At 41.0% G+C, this 22551-nt stretch overlaps 1 protein-coding gene across 8 annotated transcripts in view; it reads left to right on the top strand.

Annotated features, from left to right (window-relative positions):
* The window catches only part of prdm16 (PR domain containing 16), a 191397-nt gene that overhangs the window by 66303 nt on the left and 102543 nt on the right, over window positions 1-22551 (top strand). For all 8 annotated transcript variants that reach the window (XM_044351307.1, XM_044351308.1, XM_044351315.1 and 5 more), the window contains exon 2: window positions 358-824. In XM_044351307.1, coding sequence (XP_044207242.1) covers window positions 358-824 — 467 coding nt within the window. The remainder of the gene's footprint in view (window positions 1-357; window positions 825-22551) is intronic.

The raw sequence follows: 22551 nt of genomic DNA, 5'->3' as shown, positions 1-22551 counted from the left end.
AAAGGTTTCAAGTCCCCTAATACTACAAGAGAGACTGCTAATTTTGTTATGTTTTCTTCTACTGATTTCTGACTGTAGGTGTGAAGTTCTTTTTACTCAATTTTGTGAATGAATAATGTGAGTAGTGCCCTTACATAACAATTTGGGGGCATTGATTACGCAGATGGTCAAATCTTACAGTCTTGAACAGGCGGCATTCAACACGTTTGTTGAATGGGGTTTGGAACACTTGTAAAAGCAAATCTGAGTGTGGTGTGCGATAAAAATATTAAAATGTTCTCACGTGAGGTTATGTTACAGTATCCTCGTCAACCTGAATATTAACAATCGTCTCTGTATTTGTGTTTTGTCTCTCAGATGACAGTGAGCCAGTGGACAGCATGTACGACACAGAGGCCGACCTCCCGGGTTTAGCGTCCGGCGGAGGTGGTGCTGACAGCCCAGAAGACGACGCAGAAGACGGCGTCATCAACATGTCTCCCCTGCCCTCACCGACTCCTTCCCATCCAAACAACAACCACCACCACCTGCTGCTCCCCCACATCTACGCCACCCACCACCACCACCACCTCCACAACAACAGCAACAGCAGCAGCAATGACCAGGACTTCACCACGCCCAAGGAAGGCTCGCCCTACGAGGCACCTGTCTACATTCCTGACGACATTCCGATTCCCAGTGAACTGGAGCTGCGGGAGTCCTCTGTGCCCGGTGCCGGCCTGGGCGTATGGGCCAAGACCCGCATTGGTGCTGGCGAGAGGTTCGGTCTGCACAACACACTTCATCACGGGGTCACAGGCAAAGACAGCTCCTTTGGATGGGAGGTAGGAACCAGCCGGGCTTTTTTGTGCTTTGTTTTGAGTTGTTTACTGTTTTTTCTCCTTCTTTCATTCTTCTGTGATTGTCTATCACTTTGTTTGTGGCTCAAACACAAATGTACAATAAGATAAGAAATGGAATAGTGATAGTGAAGCAACACTGAAGAAGGTAAGTGAATGAATGAGCCTCTCTTCATTCACACATTCGCATTTCCAGCAATCACTCCTCATTCACAGTCATCTATCTCATCATCAGTATAGATGCCCTATGCATTTGCATCCCCTGTGTGATTGGACCTCATCTTTGATCCTCCACGCACGCACACACACACACACACACACACACACACACACACACACACACATACACACACACATACACATACACACACACACTAAACACACTGGTCCTGAAATCCAGCAGCACAGCAATGTCAGATGGAAAAATCTGGCTGATTAGTGGAGGTATCAGCTTTTCTGGGCGTCGGTCTGAGCGAGCACACTCATTTGGTCACGCCACCTGATATGGAAATGGAAGAAGCGTGGCCCAGTGCAATGGCGGCATATTGAACTATTAATTTTCATTTCAACATGACATTAGAGGATATTGAAGTTGCTTCAGTAAGCTCATTAGGAAAAAAAAAAGGAACTGATCTCTGCGTGTGTGTCTCTCTCTCCGTGTCTCTCTTTCTCTCTTTCTCATATGTCTAATCAGAGATGAAATATACTGGCCTGCTTTTCATTTCACTGACTCCTTGGCTCTTCATTTTTAGGGGAGCGGTCATTCACATAGTCTCATATTACATTCATATGTAATAAGCAATAGAGACTTGCACAAGTTAATCATTGGAACACTATGTTGGAAAGGGCATGATGTGCTTGAGTTAGACACCACCAGGCACCAGCTGATGTCACAGTTTTTAAATTTTAGATGTGCACAAACAGGCCATGCAATCATTTTGAAGAAGAGAACTCTTGTTGTATAGTAGTTTCTGGTAACTAAGCCTTTAGAAGAAAACACAAATTGGCACATTAAATTAAATATTTCATGTCAAATATTAGCACAATTTTCCAAATGCTGTAAATTGATAATGAGATAAAATAATAAAGTTTACTTGTATATCACTGAGAATGCTCTACAAACACAGAATAAAATGAATGTTTACTAACTTAATAATTTCTAAGAATCTATTAAACTTATCATATTTTGCAGTAATGACAATAACTGTATATGGTTTTCAAAATGCTACTACTGTTCTGTTCTGTGAAGTTAACAATTAGGCAGACAGAATAAAATTAGCATCATAGGAGCATGAATAAACCTGCACTTGTCAATAAGTTAAACAGGAAGCGTAAACTATAAACTCATTTGAAGTTTGAAGATAGTGGAGAGCACAATTGAAATTAGTAGATATATTCTCACAATATTTTCACAATTTAAAATATTACAAAAATATTGAATAATTCTCTTAATATGTTAAATCAGAAGAACTCCTCGTGGTTTCCACCAAATCCTTCATTTCTCTTTTCACTCTGTTTTATTCTTAACAGTTGTAGGAGCATGCAGGCGCTACACTATGTGGCAGTGTGCCAGGCTGAACATTTTCCTTTTTAAAGTTCATATTATGGCTAGCCATTCGGGGTGCAAAGGGCACCTCTCCAAAAACTACACTCTCTCCGTAGCTGTCGTGTTTTCTCTCAGTTTTCCTCCTCCTTCCTCTTTTCTCCCCAGACACCCGACTAATGCATATTCATCAGTCAAGCTTTAGCTCTTTGGCCTGTAGGAAAAAAGGCCAACTTCATTCTGAAGAGATACATTCACACATATGCTCATAGAAATGCCCTGGCATACAGACAAACACACACACACACACACACACACACACACACACACACACACACATAGGCCTTCTCGAAAAGAGAGGGACTTAGCATATTGTCGCACTTTTAAGGTGTCCAGTTATTTTGGTCAATTCATGATGGATGGACAGACATTTCAGCACTTTTGAAGGACTATACATATATATATATATATATATATATATATATATATATATATATTACAAATATGTTTTTCTTTTAGTTTATTATTTTTAGTTTAATAAGCCTGTCCAAAATTTACCTTTGAATTTGTCACATTGTTTGGTCTTTTAATTTTGACATTTTGGAAGTTTTATTTGTGAGCAATGCAATTTTTTCTAATCAGAATGCATGAGGCTATAAGCCTGAGGTCAATTTAGTTTCTCTTCAAGGTAAAACCTTTGGTCTTTGTGTCCCAACCTGTCAAAAAGGAACGATTGATTTGTCTTCCCTTCATTCCTCCTCCTGAATGGTTGTTGGAGGCTCAGGCTGTATTATTTTTTTAAGATATCCTGTCTGGTTTGGGGCTGGAAGCCTTCAGGGGCTCTCCTCTCCCAGACTCTTATCACAGATAGTCATAACAGTCAGCCTGTTGATAGTCATCAACAGACTCCCCTAGGAGTCCCTACACCCCCTTACTCCCCCCTTTCACCATCTACGCCTCTACTCATCTACTGCCTCTGGTCTTAGACAAATAGACAGACGAGGCAGCAAGAGAAGTATGGCTATGTTCAGAAATATGCTAAAAGAAATGAGAGAGAAACAAGGATTAATGGGGAAGGCTAGAGTAAGAAAAGAAGATGCAATAAAACATATTTATCACAGAATCAGTAATGCAGGAGGAGTTAAATACTGTTCATGGAAAATCCGTGAATGTGTTTTACTCCAGTCCGCTGCCAAAACAGGGGGATGTGTCATGAGAGATATAAGTGATGTCATCTGAGATCTCTGTGGTGTAAATATGATCGTATCTAACCAAGACCTATTTGATTACTGCTTAGTCATTCTTGGTAGGAAGACCAAATTGGATTAGTGCTGAATTTAGTTATCAGTGATTAGTGTAACCGTGCTTCCCTTTTTATAATAAATTACAGTAAATTAATGATGTTGGGTTTTCTTCCCAAAATGCTTCTAAGAGTTAAGAAAACAAACTTGTTTTTATCTTGATGACCACCTCTTTTTAAGTTGATTGAATTATCTTAAAATCAAAGGTTGTAGAATGTGCATTTAGCCCTGTAATCCTTAAAAAACATAAAATCACCAAAATTGCAGTTACAAGATTGTCACCCATCAACAATGATATATGCCATCTGCACTAGTACGCTAAAATCCAAAACAATTTAACTACATTGACTGCATTTTTGTGGATTTTTTACTAAGACTGGCAATAACTCATTATGTTGGATTTGCGAGCACCGCGGTCTACCAACATGGCCAAACAACTCAACAATCACATGGCGGATGCTGTAGCGCTTTTGGATATCTGAGTGGAAGTGTAGATGGAGAGAAGCAGAGAGAGGACTGGAGAGAGTGAAAGAGTGGTGAGCGAGAGAAAGAGAGAGAAGAAAGAGGAGGGCAGAGAGGAAGCCTACAATTGTCTGTCCTGGGGCATCAGGGACTGGAAGAGGTGTTAACTCAGACTCATTTCAGTGAGACGGACAGCTCAATCTAAGAGCTGCTTCGCTGCAGGCCATGGCCATTCTCTTCTGTCGCAGACTCCCTCTTTGGGCCTGCACCGAGTCATCCATTTAAAAACCATTACGCTCCCCCTTTAGCACAACATGATAGAACGCCAGGGCCCCAGGTCTACTGTATGTGTGTGTGTGTGTTTGTGTATGAGTGTGTGTATGTCGGGCTGCCAACCCCTCAGGATAGGAAGGCCTGAGCAAGCAGAGTGAGGCGAGGCCCTCAGAGAGTCCAGTGTGGGGATCTACTGTCAGAGTGACTGCTGCTATTATCTGGCTGGTAGATTGGCCTGACTTGCCTATTGATAGAGACATGTCACCATACAATGGCTGGAGGTATTGTGCTCTTCACTGACTGGCATTGAATGGACTCACCGATGAAATTCTCTCAGGTTTTCAGATGGCAGGGGAGAGGACAACACATCTGTGGATATGTTTGGCTGAAGCAAAATTTACGGTTAGGAACTATAACTAACATTAAATCCTTCCTAAAGGAGTTAAGCGTGCATAAAAACAACAGCAACGACTTTGACTTTGATCTGTAGATGAGAGATAAAAGAAAATCAGATCTCTTACTTATGCCTGTATTTAGGACCTTTTGTTAAGCATGACCAAGCCCTCTCAAAGCAATATTAATGGTGTTTACTCTCACTTCTCCTTACCCGTACCACTGGGTGTGTCCTTGCACCTCTGAATCATGGCTTTTGAAACTCCCCCGGCACCTATCAGCTATGTCTTTTCTCACTATCTTTTGTTTCTCTAGCTCGAGTGTTTGCCTGAAGGTTAACGCACATCAAGTGTTGCAGCAACATTTCACAGACTGTGAGAAGATGGAGTCACTTGTCAGTTTTAGATGATCCTGAACTTATAATTACTAATCTTGGTGTTCTGCAATTGTCATTTCATAGAATGTAAACGGTACACAGCACAATACCTTCAGGGTGTCACATTGTGAGGCTTGATACAGGGGACATAACAAGGACACATCGTGCATTTGATTTTAGGGATGTGCATTGATGTAGACCCTTTGGACAAGGTCAGCATAAATACATTCACACGCAAATGTATCATAGAGTCCATGTCACCCCTAGAGCCATATTTGTCTGTTTGCAGCAGTGGACCTTGGGATGACTTTGTTGCCAGGCAAACTTCTTTCTCTCTGTCCCTCATTCTTTTTCTGTTTACTTTTTGTGGGGTGATTTTCCATATCAGTATCATTCATCCAGTGATGTGTGGAAAGAGGCAAAAGTAGGCTAGCTCTTCTATTTACCCTGTTATTGACTTAGTGATAGGCTAAGACGTTTGGCGGGCACTCTCATGTCGCCAAGGTCCTACGTGACATATACCCATCCGTCCATGGCATCATGCATCTCCCTCACCCTCTGTCAGGCACTAAATCTCAGACTTGACAGCTCGCTTTTCATGCTGACATTATGCTTCTTTTGTTCTCGACCTAATCACTGAGCTAAGCTAACGTCCTTGTCTCCAAACATTAGAGAGAAGAAGTCCTGGCACACCCTGACACTTATCTGTCCTGAGTCTGACCCACCTCTCGCCTCCCAAAGTGTTTGCTCGCCTTTTGTGTTATGCCTGAGGAGGGCGGATGGCCAAGTTCTTATGCTTCAAGATATCCCTATAGGGCATTCAAGGTGCAGCTTGCAACTTGTCTGATCTGTTTGCCTTTCACAGAAAGGTGTTCTTTATCTTGATTATTTGGCCCTTAAGGTGACTGGTACTGAACTGATAGGGCAGAAACTCCCTGGGACTGCCAGTAGACAGTAGTCACACCGAGTGAGTGGATAGTATCAGACAGAAAGAAAAAGAGGGAGTGAGATAATGAGACATAGAGCTGTTTCCTGCTTGACTTGACTAATGTGCTTTCTGACATTCTCACAGTGACAGTCATGTTCTGCTGCTTGTCACCAATTATGAGTGTTGGAAAGTAAGCATTCACTAACCACAACACAGGAAACCCTAATCCTACATGGATCCATTTGTTCATCATTTTTAGACACTCAGTCCTAACATTACTTCTAGTTAACTTGAACCCCTACCGTTTAGACTATTGTATAGCATGAGTGAAGCTCTTTACATAAATGGGGTCATTATCATGTCTTTTAGTAATCAAATCAGGACCATGCTCTGATGAACATGGCCTTGAGCTGAGAGTACTTCTCCTTAAAGCCACTTAACAGGAAAAACAGCAGGCCATCTTGGTTTTGCCTACTCAGATCTAATTTCATTGGAAACTGGAAGATAATTTTATATTAAAGGGTCAGTTCAGCTAAATCACATACTCACACAAAAAAACATATTTTCCCTTTCAGTCCTAGTACTATTTAGCCATGGAGTTAGTTTTGTGATATCCAATACCGAGACTTCTCCTGCCACTTCCATACAACAGAGGTAGATAGTGAATAGAATTCTGTTTACGGTGCAAAAAACATTGAAAAGTCTTGAGAAAACCAAGATTATTAAAATCTGGGCTCATAAAACTGAAACTATCTGCATGTGTAATCTACCACTAATCCCTAGTGGTAGATACACATTTTTGTGATTTGCTTTAATCTTATGTTAAACTGACAAGATCCATAATATTTAATGCTGCGTTGGTTCAGAAAAATCTCCTAAAAGAAATCTTTCAACAAAAGGAATCTTTTAAAACTTAAATTTTGAGACTGTTAAAATTATGAATATATGTGTATTTACACCTAATTGCATATTTTTCAAGATTGGTTCTCTGAAATTCTGTGTTAATGTAGGGAGTTACTTTGGCACATGTGCCTGTAGTCCCACATTGTAATGAAAGGGATATCAAACCTGTGGTTTCTAATAACAGTATTGACCAACAGTGTGCGGTTTTCTGTCATCATTATTTGACTTTGACAGAAACCCCAAGTTTACACATGGAGCAAAAACACCAGAGAGGGAGCGTAACACCACAAGTCCCGGGCCTGGGTGCTATAATATCTTCCATTCACGTTCATTTTATGTAGGTTTTAAACATGCCATTAGCCAATTTAATCCAATTTTCCCAGCTTTCGGAGCACTCCAGTGGAACAGATTCCATCTAATATTAAACATATGGTCGCCGTTGCCCCTAGAAACACCACAGCAGCACTGGGTTTTTTAAGAAGCTGTTAAAGACATGCCTCCTGTGTCCCAGTGCAAAGCGTTGTCAATTATCTTCAATGAACATGGTAATTGATAACGAGGAAGCAGGGCAGCAAATTAAATGTCAGGTTTGATTAGAAGCCTGATGCCTTATCATTTGTTCATAACTCGTTACCAACATCTGTTAATTAGTTAATAAATTAATCTGCAGGGCTCAGATGAAAGGTGCGCGGGCTCCCGAGGAAGTACAGTCATCCATCTTTGAAGAGAGTGGAACTTGACAAATATTGTCCCTGGGATTTGGGCTGTTATTACTTGGTCATTGGTTTCAGACCTCAGACACTCCAGCCAAGCATTCTCAATGGAACCTCTTGTTTGCCTGAATAACCCCCCCACAGTCTCCTCACGCATCTCCCCCACAATGCTATCCTTTATTGCATGGGGTTTCTCTTTGCAGACGTGTTTTAAACATTCATTTAAAAACCCTCATATTGGTCCATCATTCCTCTGTGGCAAAGCACAGGTAACTCCTGTCCTAGTCCCTCTCCCCCTCTCTTTCACTATGTATCTAGTTAAACCCCATCGTTCATCATTGCCATGAGAATAGTCCCAGCAGTTAGGGCCTCAGGGCAAGAGTAGACAATGACACTGCTCTTTGCCAGAGTGGAAGATGATGACATTTGTTAAATGTTGTTTGTGTTGGTGATTAGATTTATGCAATCATGTAAAAATACAGAAGTGGAGGCCATATGTTACCCTTTTCTGCCCTCCTCACTCTGGACTGATATTTATAAATTAGTCAGGCTCATCTTGACTCAGCTTTTGTCATACTTGACGTCAAATATCTGCATGAGAGTATTACATTTGTTTGTCTATAAGCAAAGAGGAGTGAGCAGTCCAATGCAAGACCTCTGTTAGTCATAGATCATTTACCCTTTCTTCAGTTTTCACTCACTTTCCTTCTCTCCCTTGCTCTAAATCTCAATTTCTTGTGCAGCTTAACATTTCTGTGACTCAAGCAGGAGGTGGTGACCTATTAATCAGGTTCCCGTGGCTGTTGTGATTGCCATTTTCCATAATCAGATACACAACACGGCCCAAAAGCCTTGGCTGTGGAAATACTTATTTTCGTTAACTCCTTAGACTTCTTGTGCTACACTGTAGACTTCAATCCATGAGTAGTTGAGCCCAGGAGCAACCTGGAGCACACGGCTGTGTGTTTTAATTAATTTTTATTAGGTACAAGGACTAACGTTTTGGCACAGTGTGTATCTTAGTCCAAGTCAAACAGTCACGGTACAAGCAGAGTAGAAAGAACCCTCATATGATCAAGCATATGATTGGTTCTCAAGGGGGAGTGACGACTCTCACCAACCAATCGTCATATAATAAGCAGAAAAGTTCAGGTAAGGAGAAGTAACCCTCCGGTCCTCTGATTATTTCAAGTTTATATTTATTTTGCAAATCTCCAGTTATACAGTTTATTATACTGTATATTCAGTATGCACTACATGTTTCAGTATGTTTGCTGTATTGTGGTACAGCAACGCACGAACATGTTCAGGCATACACATTACCACACTCACATAATGTCCACACAAACATAGGGAGACACAGGCAGGCAGGAAAAAGACATTCTCCCATGTTATTCTTTCCTCAACTTGGTCATTTAGAATAACAGTGCGGAGTGAGAAGCTAAGCACGATGACGACATTAGATCTAAAAACAGTGTTGAATTGTTGAAGTGTCAAACACGCCGGGATGTCTTTACTTTGGAAAGTCTCCGGAATCGCTCGAGTGATTTTCGCTCATTTTCTCCACCACTGTCATTCGGCGCAAGACCTGGAGTCTTGTCTGCATGAGACAACAAGGAGGTTTTGACAGAGTCAAGATTTGTAGAGGCGTGTGTATGTGCCTGTGTGTATATCTGTGTGCACACAGACACACATGTCCACATTTCTGTCTATTAATCATCGTGGGCACTGGTCCACCCTCCACATAATCCTAAATCTGTCAGATTTCCCCAACTAAAACAGGATCTCACTAGGAGTTTGTTGTAATATCCTAATTTAGTACGAGTGCTTGTGTCAAGATGACAAATAACAGTTTAAACAGATGTTTCCCAGACATTTCATTTATGAGATATCATTGCCTCATTCAATTTTGTTTGCATCATTCTGCATACTAGTCACCATGACTGTGAATTTTTATTTCTAATGGCTGCTGTAAAGCATTAGTGCAGTGGTATGTAGTGGATTTTAATTATCGTCATCATCAGCGGTATAGTAACACATTTAGCATAAGAACTGCTTGAAAGTATTTTTACCGGTAAATTTAAAACATGGCTATGATAGGACTCTTAAGTTTCTCTGAAACAAAATGACAGCATGACAGTCTTTAGAAAGTAGAGAGACCCCAGACACCTTATTAAAAAATTATTTAATCACATCTCAAGAATTACATATTAGGCAAGTGATGACAGCCTGTGGATGTCCTGACTCCATACTGCATGTTCTACCTTGCCAATACAGCTGTCACCAACACTTTTACTTACATGTAGTTGTGAAAGAGAATCTGTAGTTGACTAAAAATATTTACAGCCAGAAATGTCTATGTATAAAAAATCACTGTCACTAGTCTAGTAAAATGGCTGTTTACTAGACTACTGCAGACAGCTGCAGGGGCAATTCTAGGATTAGACCTTTAGGGGGGCTCAGGCCTTAATGAGAATGTGACATGCATACAGTGCCTTGCAAAAGTGTTTAACCCCCCTGCTAAATCACTCATTAATACATACATTAATATTTTTCTATTCTATTCTATTTCTATTATTTTAATTTACAACAATAATACTTTTAATGTATTACTAGTAAGTAACATGAGTTTTACACCACAAAATATGTTTTTAAGAAAATGAAAAATAGAATATGCTGTTTGCAAAAGTATTCAACTACCTCACTGTAGCAAACCTCAATTCAATTAGGTACACAATGTGACCTTTAGAAGCAACCTAATTAGTTGGGTGGTCTATTGTAGTGTATAATAATAATGCTTCAGAATGAACAATCACAGATTTCAATCTAATTCACCTGTTTTAGAGAGGACCCTCAGTCAGCTAATGAAACCTGAGGCAAAGACTCAATGAAAATAATTGAACTTTGAACTTTCCAAAGTAAGTACAAGGTCAGGTTATAGCAAAGCAGATATGAGAATTGTACAAAACATTGTAAAAAAAAATAACTTATGTTACAGCGTTACCTGCTGAGAAAAGTAACTTGTTAGAGTACCTTTGTGTTACCAAAAATTAAAACCCCTTTGTGATTCCTTGCGCATGTTGGTTATATTGTCCAGCTATATGCCTACCTCTGAAGGTATTGACTCTACCATGATTGCATAGCCTAAAGTAGTCTGTGGCCCATAATCTGTAACTCTGTAGGCTAATAACAGGAATGACAGATGCAATATCCAAAATACAGCACTTTATTAATGATTATGTTTGATTACAAGTAAACATAAAATCAAGATGGTACTCGGGCTCAATGCATATAGCCTGACAAGTTTGTACAACATGTAATTTTTGCAATTCAACTGCAATGAAAAAAGTTTTTAAGAATTATAAGAATTATTTAAAGTACATGAAAGTAAATAGAAGACCTTGAGGGTACCTAACAGGTGGCACCTGTGCAACCTTTGGGCTGCTAATGATCTTACAACAATCTGGGCAGAGGCATAGGCACAGCCTACGCTAGCCTCTATGAAAGCAGTAAAACATGGGCTTGTATAGCCTACAGTACATCATGTTTCAAAATGCATTTAATGACAATGCAATGTAGACAATATTATAGATCCAAGACAAAACTGACAGAGGAGCGGGACTGAGAGAAAAAGGCACAATTACAAATGCGTCTGATACTTCAGCACCCCGGACAGCGCCATGGATTTATCAATACACAGCACAGTTAGGCTACTGATATTTCAGAGCCATGATAGGGGCCATAGATTCTAACTTGCACAAACCTCAGACAGATAAAGAATCAGTGAGTCAGACAGACTAGATTAACATATTCAACTAAATAACCCCTCTGTCCTAGTACTCTCTCTGCTAATAGGGGATGGAGAAGGGGAATGGCAGGTTAACAAGGGTTGCATTTTGGTCATTTTGCTAACAAGAGGGATGGCATCCCCCCTCAAATCGCCTGCTGCCTGGAACACCTTGACAAAAGTAGAACCATTGTCGGTGATGGTGGCAGTCACTTTAACACACAACACCATAATGTTTATCTGCCTGATCTCACTGGCAATCGTGTCTTAAGTGTGCCTTCCTCTCTCTTGCCTGCAGGCAATGGCAGCTTTCATGCACTGAAAAGTAGAGGAATGGATTCAGTGTGTTGTCATTCCCATAAAAAAGGGATTTTATTGATGATCTTATGGAAAGATTGAGACTCTACAGTTTATATTGGTAGCATCTCCTCCACCATGTAACCAGCTACAAGCTCGTTAATTTCCCTTGGAGTGACAGCTTTAGCCAAACTAAAAGCTAGCCATTGCTGTTCCGGTGCTGTAGCACCGGCATTGTTCTCGTCCTCATAGTGCCTTGCCACCAGTGCTGTGGTTGTGGAGCTGTCCTTAGCTTGCAGATGCTTCTTCATATTTTAAGTAGGGTTCTTTGCAGGCTGACATACAATTGTCCCCCAGGCACAATTTGCATTTCACTGTCATGTTCTTGTCCTTTGTCAAAAGTAACAGATTGCTATTTGAAAATGTAATTAAATAACTGATAAATTGAATTGCAGAACTAACACATTACATTACTCATTACAACAAAAAAGTAATCTGAGTACTCTAACATGTTACTTTGTATTGCGTTATCCCCGACAATATACAGTACATATGCTGTCAAATTAGGCCGTCACTCCAATCTGTGCACCTGAGAAAGAAGCAAACTGGTAAGAGATAACAGTTTGAGACCAAAAAAACTTTGAAAAAGTTGAGTGGCTTCAATAAGAGAAAGAGTGCATGAGTCACATTTTATGTTCCAATGCTTCAATTCACTGTCCATAAATGTACTGTAAATATACCATAATGCCTAATTCTATCAGAATAAGAAATATTGTGACTAAAAGAAATTAAAAAGTGTATCAGTTAGCTCGTTAGCTGGCAAGTGCGGAAGCAGACTAGCTTAGTGAGCAAACATTAGCCGGTAACCTCTGAGCTAGCTAGCTAACTTGCTAGCAGGCGAACAATGTCAGCTAATGTTCTTTGCCACTATTCACACCTTGGAACTATAACAATACATTTAAATAGACTTTGATATAACTCTGTGACCCACACAAAAAACGCTAACCAACTTTAACAGTAGGCCCTACCCACACAAATGACATTCACGCACTGCCATGTATAAAATCTGAATGTAGCAAATTTACATGCAAGCTAGCTCAGATATGTTCTAATGTTAGCCATCAGCTAGCTAGCTTGTGAGCTCACTAATAAAGTTAATGTCTGAAACTACCAGCAGTTAACATTATGGCTTGTTCTGAAAAAACTACAGTGATAACTTCACCTCCAAGCCTTACATTAAAATTACATTGACACATCACCAAATACATTAATAACACACAGTAATAATGACCAATCTGACCAAACGTTCCCTGTCAGAACATTCAGCAATTTTATTTGCTAACGTTTCAACCTACTTGTGTTTTTCTGCACCATTAAATCCTAAATTCACTACCTAGCTACACCTCGCACACTCAGTTTGAGATTTGGGATGGGTAGAAGTGAAGAACAGTGCTTATTTTAAATTTACAAGCATTTAAGCCCCAGAGAAGTTCGCAAAATGTAATGTTAAAGGGCTAAAAATTATTTCAGAAATTAATGATAATAACACTTATTATTATTATTATTATTATTATTATTATTATTATTATTATTATTATTATTATTATCTTTTGGGGGGGGGGTGCTGAGATGAAATTTAGGTGTGCTCAAGCACTCCTAAATATTGTATGAAATATGAGGGTCTTCTATAATGACGTTTACTTTGCCAGAAAACGAAACTAAGTCAAACTTAAACTCAGTTTTTTAAAATACAACAAGACACAAATGCTCAGAAATGTCACTGACAGATGGAGAAATGAAGAAATAAACAAATGAACAAGTGAACAAGTGAGTGGACAAATGAGCAAGCAAACAAACACAAATCAATCTTCTCTTCAGTTTATTTCCATCATAGAGAAATATAACTTGACTAACTTTAATGTCCAAAAAGAAATAGAAAGTGACCAAGACTAACTTAATTTCTTAACTTAACTTAATTTCAAATCTTCTTAATGGTCAACACAGTGCACTGCAAGCCTCTCAGTCATTCTGTCCTCTGTAAATGCCATATGATTCTGCTCTATGTCATTCTTTCTGGAGAAGAGGTGAGCTGATGTCGGTGCAGCTGGTACGCAGCGGTACCCAGCATGCCACCCAACACCAAAGGAGTGTGGAAAAAAATATTCTACTTCTCTGAGACTCTTAGGCTTGGGCCATGTGATACAGAAGCTATGCCAAACAACAGAACAAAAGCACTTTCTTACTGTGTGAGAGTGTGACTGTATGTGCATATATGCTGGGAGAAATGGCCCCCACCCTTACCTGCAAACAATAGAGGTGTTACAGTTTTATTTGCTGGATCACATGATGATTATGCAGCATTTCAAGAAAATCTTACCATTAACTGTCAAATCCATATGTCATGTATGCCCTCTTTTTTCTTATCACTTCTGGAAGTTATGTGCCATGACTGGGCATTATTTAAAAGTAGATATGAAATACTAAATATTATGGAACTCTCTCTATGTTACTTTGTTTGCTGTTATTTTATTGAGCCAAACTGTTTCTGGTGACAATGCCTGCTCCCCTCTGCTGGCCAAGAGCTCACAATGCCACTTTGTGAACAAGTGCTAAGTGCTCTTAATGTTGTGTGGCCGACATTGTTTCTTCAGGGAGGGAGAAAAAGACAGACACTCTAGTCTAACTTTATAAAAACATGAAAGCGTACAGTCGCGCACACTAGCAAACACACAGTGCTCAAACAGTCTCTCACACACACTCAAAGCATGGTGCCTACCAAGCTACTCAAGCAGAACAACTCAGCTCTTTTCCAGCCCTCCTTAGGAGTGGGGGGTGCACGACACACATGAGTCACCATCACCTTCTGTCTTTACACCTCCTTCCATTTCCTATTTTACTCTTTTTATCCCTTTGCCCCTGTTCTTGTACACTTGAACATGTTCACAAATGCTCACACACAGAGCACAGTGCCCTCTCTACAATTGGATCATCACGTGGCCTCCTGAGCATCCTTCACTGAGTCTTGGTTCACTTATGCGCAAACATGTTTATGTCCTGGTACAAACTTTCTTATAGCAGCCTGTGGCCTCTTTTTTTTGACGCCAAAGTGCTGTCAAATGCTGACCTCTGTGAAATAGACATCATGTGCTTTCATGACAAAATACAGGACGTGTGCTTTAATTATACCCAGATCACAGACGCAGATCTTTTCTTTTGTGATTCATTGATTTTTCAACCCCCTTTCTCAACCTTATGTGGCCTCCCTCTCTATTCCTCCTTTCCTTCCTTTCTTTTTGCTCCCTCCTCCTCTTTTCCTGGCCTCCGGGGTCCTGGTGCTTCTAATTCGGCCTTATCAGTGAAGTAATTTAGCTGCCACAGCTTGGGTTTCTGTCGCGCGGCGAGCGGCCCCATTGTCCTGCCCTGCTGTTGCCGAGATAAACCCTCAGATTGAACAAAGTCCGCACTGACCTTTACAAACTCCCAAATCTCACTCTGTACACCCCTCCAACAGAGATTCTCTCTGCCTCAAGCTCTTTTCTTAGGGTGGGGTGTGGGGGGGTGGGGGCTTGGGGCACATCAAGTGGGAGGGAGAAGGCGAATGAGTGTGTGTGCATGTGTATGTATGTGAAAGAGTGAGAGTGTGTGGGGTCAGGATGGATTGAGTGAGCGTGAGATGGACAGGGGAGAGGGATTAAGATGGCTGACTGAGCCTGTCTATATTTCCAATGGCACTTCGCTCTAAGAGGGAGGCCGAGGAAGAAAAAGTGCACTGCAAGCAAAGCATTCAAGTGTGCATTTTCCTGTCTCCTTCAGACTGCTAGGGAAGGCTTTTGTGAGCCACATTGTCTGACCTTCCTGCCTTCCAGCCTTCAATCAGAAATACTGTATGATTTCTTTGACGTAAGTTTGTGTCTTAGGTCCTCGTACTTGCTGTTGATGTTCCTGAAACGGCTCATTGAGAGAATCCTGACAAAAGCACCGTTGAACCCCTCGTCTTACCTCCATTGTTATCTATCATGTCCTTCATTCCTTGGCAAAGGGCCCAAGAGGAGTCTGTCGGGATTGTTGCTTTGACACACAGTGAAACGGCCAGAGGGGAACGGTTGAAGCCAAGTGGCGTGGGGGTAGATGCTGTGTTGGGGAGGTTTGGGGCACAATGCAACAGGAGTACCCTCTCCATTGTGAACAACTGTCATCCTTCAGAAGCCACTCGACTAGCTCTCCATGCCGAAAATCCTCTGCTCTCTATTCCAACCGTCTGTTGGTCAGGCAGGGAACCTCATCAAAAGGTCTTGGAGTTGAGGATTGAGACAGAGTGGGTGGAGGGATGGTGGAGGAGAGAAGTAGTGTTGTTAGTGTAGTTGGGGTGGTGGTGGGTGAGTGTTTGGGGGTGAATGGTGATGAGGGATGGGGGCATACCAGGGTCCTAAGTTGAGATGTGAACTTCAGAGTTAGGGATGAAGGACTAGAGAGAATCTGCACCACTCTATTGCTTGATCAGGGTGGCCCTGTGTTCATCCCTCCATCCATCCCTCTTCCTTTCCACCTCCCCCCGCCCACCACCACCTGCCTGCAAGCCACCACCAGTGTTCCCAGGGAGATGAGCGCTACGGAGAAGAAGGCCCACAAGGGATTAACTTTTCACATGGCTGGGAGTCCTCATCTCAAAAGACCTGACAACCCCAGACGGCTTGATTAAAAAAGAAAAGAAGAGAAGAGGGAGGGAGGGCACAGGAGGAGGAGAAGAGGGGGAATTCTTCACATGATGGCCCTGAGAGAGGGATTTTGGATATTGGGTGTCTTTTTTTCCCTTCGTCCAAAGCCCCCATGTCTTGGTTGAGAATGAGCAAATTGTTCCTCCTGTTCTCTCGGCAGTCCCTGTGTTGCCCGGCCTAAAGATGTGGGTGGGCACCAGCACACATTGTTGACTCCTCACAGGAAACCTAGAGATGTCCTCTTGTTTGAAAAAAAAGAGGGGTAAAATCATGGTGGAACTGATGGCTTTTGAATCCAATTTTCATCTCTTATTTTTCTTTGGATGCCAAAAACATCAAAGAACCAGAATATTCAGTCATCGATTCCAATTTTCTACAAAGAGATGATTATATCATGATGTATTATTTATTTATCTGTCATTAATGTATTATCAAAAGCCCCCTTTTGTTCTGTGTATGTCAGCATTGCATTACAGTCAAGGAAGACATTGGCAGAGAAAGTCGGCGAACCGTTGCCGGCTTAAAGTTCTAGTGTTCAAGTGGCAAGGCGCCCTATTTCCCCTCACTCTATCCCAGATAAATTGGGCCTCTCAGGTTTGTCTGTGAGAAAGAGAGGACAAAAATCAAAACAAACGCTCCCACTGAAGTGAAGATGGGAGTAGGGGTTGGCTTTCCTCTCTGGCTAGCGGATCAGCAACTCAACCTAGCGGGACAGCGGGCCACTTAATACCTCCCATCTTGTCCAGGTAACAGAGCGGCCCGACAGGGGGGTCAAGGAAGGTAGCAGGGTATCGTCTTACAGATCACCACTCACCCTCTGGCTTCCTCCACATGGCTCACTTACCCTCTTCTCATCTCCGCTGCTGGGATACACTCACCCTCTCTTCCCACACCCCTCATCTTGGATACAAACATCCATTGAGAAAGTTTTTGTGGATATTTACACCCAATTTCTTCCTGAATGTGCGCTGAGATTAACTAAAATCCATATGAAAGCTAGTCAAGGACATACGCAAAATTCTTGAGTTTTGTTGCAATTGCCAGGCGTATTTGGAATAAACCCACACTAGAATCAGGTATTTAATCCTGACTTAGTTCATTTCTATAGCTTCATGAATTTCCATGGGGATATTTGCTTTACAGGCATAACAACGCTTTATGTTAGAATTAGTCAGTAAAAATAAAACACAGAAAGAAATAAAAGGCAGTGAAAGGACGAAAAAGGGAACAAGGTAAAGGACCACTGTCATATATACATATACGTATAGTGTAATTTCTAAATAGCGTTAAGTCTGTTTAGTAACTTCTGTTGTCAACACTAGTAGTGCAAAGGACAAGAAACTCCATATCCAGGGGGTGACTAACACAGTCAATTAACCCTAATATCAGCCCAGATTTCTCATTAATCATGCTGCTTACTAGCCATATGGCCCCAGACTCCAAGGAGGCTCTGAACCTATTTGCTGTGCACTTGACCTTGCTGATGGACCCAGGGGAATGCAGGAGTTGAGTTCTGTCCTCCAGGATGTTGTAGGCCTTTTTCCCAGTCTGCTGGATAAATAGATGAACTCATAGATAGATGAAGAGAGTTCCAGCAATCTTACCGTGACCCACAGGTGGTTTGTGTTTTTCACTTAAAAAACACAAACTAACATACAGTATGAATAAGAAACACAATACACAGTAGACATCTGGTGAAGGATGAGAAACAATATTGGCGTTTGAGCCTTGCACTGCCATTAGTTTCAAGTAGTGCTGAAACAATTTGACAATTAATCGAATCAACAATTCTGATAATGTATTAATCTGCTCGGAAATTGTGATGCAAACTATGTTCTGACATTTTGTAGACTAAACAGTGAATCAACACCTCGAAAAAGAATCACCAGATTAACTGATGATAAAAAGCAATTGTTAGTTGCAGCCCTAGTGTGAAGACAAAAAGGGAAGGGATAAAGCTAACACATGCAGTACCAGTCAATAGTTTGGACTCTTTCTCATTGAAGGGAACTGTATTATGAACCTGTGGCAGTATCTATCTATACAGATGGATATTGTAGCATTCATCATTGTTGCATAAGAAGTTAGTTTCTGCAGAGTTATGTCTTTTTTGTGACAGATAACTTAATTGATACCTTTGTTTTAATTGATAAAGCCAGGCTCTGGAAGTTGGTGATCGAAATTTAAAAGTACATCCAGTTTCGCAGCATGGACAGTAGGCTGCACAGTGTGTTAATGTGACAAAAAGTATGTAAAGTATGTGATCTCTAATAATATCCATTCAAAGCTTGGACCCCTGCTATTCCTGAAGTGACAAAAGTGACAGAATTGATATGATACACTGACTCATATTCTTTTGACCCTCGTACTAAATCAGTATCCAATCAGTATTTCTTTGTCTGAGCACTCCTTCCTTGCAGCACAGCTATCATTAAGTGACTCATTTAGGCCATCACAGGTAGGTCCACATCATAGCCTGCTGGTGGCTTTTAATGGGGAACAGAGTTCTTTCTACTGTAATGCATGCTGAAGTAGCCGGGGCTAATGTGACCCCTATAGTTTGGCACTGCATTAGTGCCAGAAGACCCAGCAGTGAGCCTTTAACCTGGGGACGACAGGGCCATGATTATGTTCACCGCAGGGTAGGCTTGGCCAGAGGACGCTCAGCTATACACACAAAGGGACACAATGACATATGTGGACACCGGTGCAATTATTGGCTTATATTTTCCACAAGTTAAAATTTCAGTCATTTTTCCGAGCAGTTTCAGTTACTTGGTGGAGAGAAATTGTAGCTGTTACTTGATTCATTTTTTGTTGTCATGCTTTTACGTAGACTGTGTTCCAGTCAGGTATCATTTGATGCTTCTTGTTTTCTCCAATCATGGACAGAGAATGAGTGTTGGGTTGATTTAAGCACTTTCATTAGTTAGAAGTTTAGATTCAATTCTTTGTTTCTTTAAATGATTGGCTTACCCAGATTATAAAAAATCAAATGATAAACACACATTCTCACTGCAGGTAAACTGAAATTTCATTGCTGAGACATAACATTTAAACATTCAACAGAAAGAGCTACTTTGGATAATCTGCACAACATGCTATTATGGACAGTTTCTTCAATAGAGAGTAGTACCAATGTTCACTACAGGTTTGAAGATGTATTAGGACATTGTTTCTGGACATAGATGCTGCTGTTTAATTTTTTAATGTCATTTTTTAATGCTGTGAGCTAAAGAAATTATGTTGGGGACGAGGCATTAATCTCAGAGATTGAAATCTCAAAACCAAGCAAAAATACTCAAAACTATCTGCAGGATTTTTAAAATTTTCATTCACTCAACCTACGTCACTAACATTAATTAAAATTTTTGGACAGGTATAAACCAATAACACCTACTAACTACCTACATGTACACACAAACATGTCTGGTTCAAACAAAATAGGCACACTTACAATTCTCTTCCCATCCATGCCTTTTCCTCCCCATCACTTTATCAGCTCTACAATTACCATGTTTACCATCTCTATTCACTTACTGACTCTTTCTCTCACTGTGTCTTTTGCTCACACACACACACACACACACACACACACACACACACACACAGAGCATCCAATCTTATTTCCAGATAATTCTCTCTCCTCTTGCTCCTCTTGTCTCAGTATCCTGAGCCACTAGACACTGAATGGACCACAGGGAAAGCTGATCTCGCAGACACATATTCACACACATGCGTACGCACACATACGTACACACACACACACACACACACACACTCTCACAAAACTGCGTGTGGTCCCACCATTTCAGTCCTCACCATGTTTTTTAATGCTTCATCAGGTCCCAAGGTCAGGGTCTTGGACTTAAGACTAATCTTTTAAATTCCTCCCTGTTTTGTCTCATCAGAAGTTGCTTGCCCACCTTTATTGCTTTCTCTTCCACTGTTTCCTTTGTTTGAAAGACTTTAACTCTGTGTGACTACAGAAGCTTTGGTTGTTTTCTTTCCCATCTTTTTCTCTGTGTCTCTCCTCTCTCTATTTTCTTCCTTCTTCTCCTATTCCCCCTTTGCATAATTCAAATCAGAATCCCCATGTGAGCACCTTGCTCTTGACCTAGCTTAGAAAGCTCCTGATTGCTTTAATAGCAGTCCTTGGACCTAGAAGGTGGGCGTCTTTAAGGAACTCTGGTGAGAATGGTGTGTGTATGCATGTGTGTGCAGTGTGTGCAGCCGAAGGGTGGTTGATTAGAACTGACCTCAAGAGTGTCAGGAGAAAAAAGTTACAAATATGCAAAGTGGACGTGTGCACTTGCATAATTGGGGCAGAGAGGAGTGCAGCGAGGTCAAATAGGACAAATGGTCAGCAGAGTGAGCTCATAGTCTATAAAAAACACACACAAACACTCACCACACATATATGTATGTTTAAGGGGCACTGGCCACTTTGAGGTTAGAGAAGTGAGGCTGTGATGGAAAAAGTTGCCAATTCCACAGTCAGGGATGGCCAACAGTAGAGGCCTGTGATTTGTAGTGGGAAGCTCCCAGATGGAAATGAGTGTAAGTGTGTGAAGCATGGCTTCACTCACTGAAAAGGAGCCTCTATGCTTTGTCGGCTTACCTTTTGGCAAATAAGATTTAAAATATCAGTTGGCGTACACAAAAGTATAAAAGCAAGCCGACATGTTTTGCAGAAGAGGCACAAATGTGCACAAGGCTAAGCCCTTCAGCAGTTGGATAGCCCCAGCATTAGCCAAAGTCAGGAGCCCCTAAGTAAGGCCAGCTAGGGTTGGGGTGAGGCCTGGCAAACCCAAAGATTGAGTCTGAATCAGGTCCACCATTCAAAGCTACTGAAAGAAGTTTCTGAGCCTCCTATTCTCTACCAGCAAATTGGGAGGAAATCTGTCTATTGTGCAGAGTTTTGAAGAGGCTGGTGGCGGGGAGGGGGCTGCACACTGTGCTTACCTATAGATGAGAGTCGAGACAAAGGGTCCTGGGACATTCAGGAGAGGCTTTGAAATCCCTCTTGGCTGGAGACGGAGGTGGCCTGGAGTAGCTCCTGGTGTAGAAAAGGTCAACAGTGCTCGGTCAGCATAGACACTGAATGGAAGGGGATTTAAACTTGAGAGTGTAAGGATGAAAAAATAATCATTTAAATAAAAGTGTCTAAAACTCATCAGCATTACGACAAATATGGTACTTTCAACATGTATTATAGCGGTCTTAAATAACAGTATTTTATCAGTATCAAACATTCACTTTAGGTTTGAAATGTGGCTGGTGAAAGTTTTCTCCTGTAGTCAACTTGAATTGATTTCACTTACAATTTGCCTCAGGAAAAAAAGTCCATACATCCATAGAAACTTCTCAGATCACCATAATTTACTTTTGTTGACCATGCATACACTAAACTGTTGATACCGTTGATATCAAGGTCTCTTATATGTTCTGTAGGCTTATTTGCTTATTTTAAATTGTGTCTAAAATCTAAGTGTAAGAGTTATACGATAGAATTGTAGAAATATAACTTCAAGCCATAATGCAGGTCATTACTTTAAAACTAACATGCTCACTCAGGATTAAAACGATTCACAATCAATTTAATTTTTTTACAATTTTACTTTCTGCTTCTTATTACATTTACATTTTCAGCATTTAGTTGATTCTGCTGTCCATAGTGAATACATAGCAAGTGCAACAAATACAGGTACGTGTATATTATATAAAGTGATGACAAACTAATCAAAACACTTTAGCAACAAGTCCCACGCACTGTTGAGTTGTGACTTCTGCTGTTTTCCCTTAATATGGAGCAGCTGAGCTTCTTAAGTGTGTGTGGCAAACTGACAACAAAGCAACTCCTAATGATGATGATGATGATGATGGCAGCAGCCTTTTAGGAGCTCTTTGATGGATGAGGATTGATGTGACCCACGTTGAATTGTGTGTGCCTACATAGGTTTTTGTGTATGAGAGAAGACAGACAATCCCTCCGGCTAAATAGTCAGGGTATCACCACAC

The sequence above is a fragment of the Thunnus albacares genome, chromosome 5 (genome assembly GCF_914725855.1).
Source record: "Thunnus albacares chromosome 5, fThuAlb1.1, whole genome shotgun sequence".
Classification (NCBI taxonomy): Eukaryota; Metazoa; Chordata; class Actinopteri; order Scombriformes; family Scombridae; genus Thunnus; species Thunnus albacares.
This window is presented reverse-complemented; position numbering and strand designations above follow the sequence as displayed.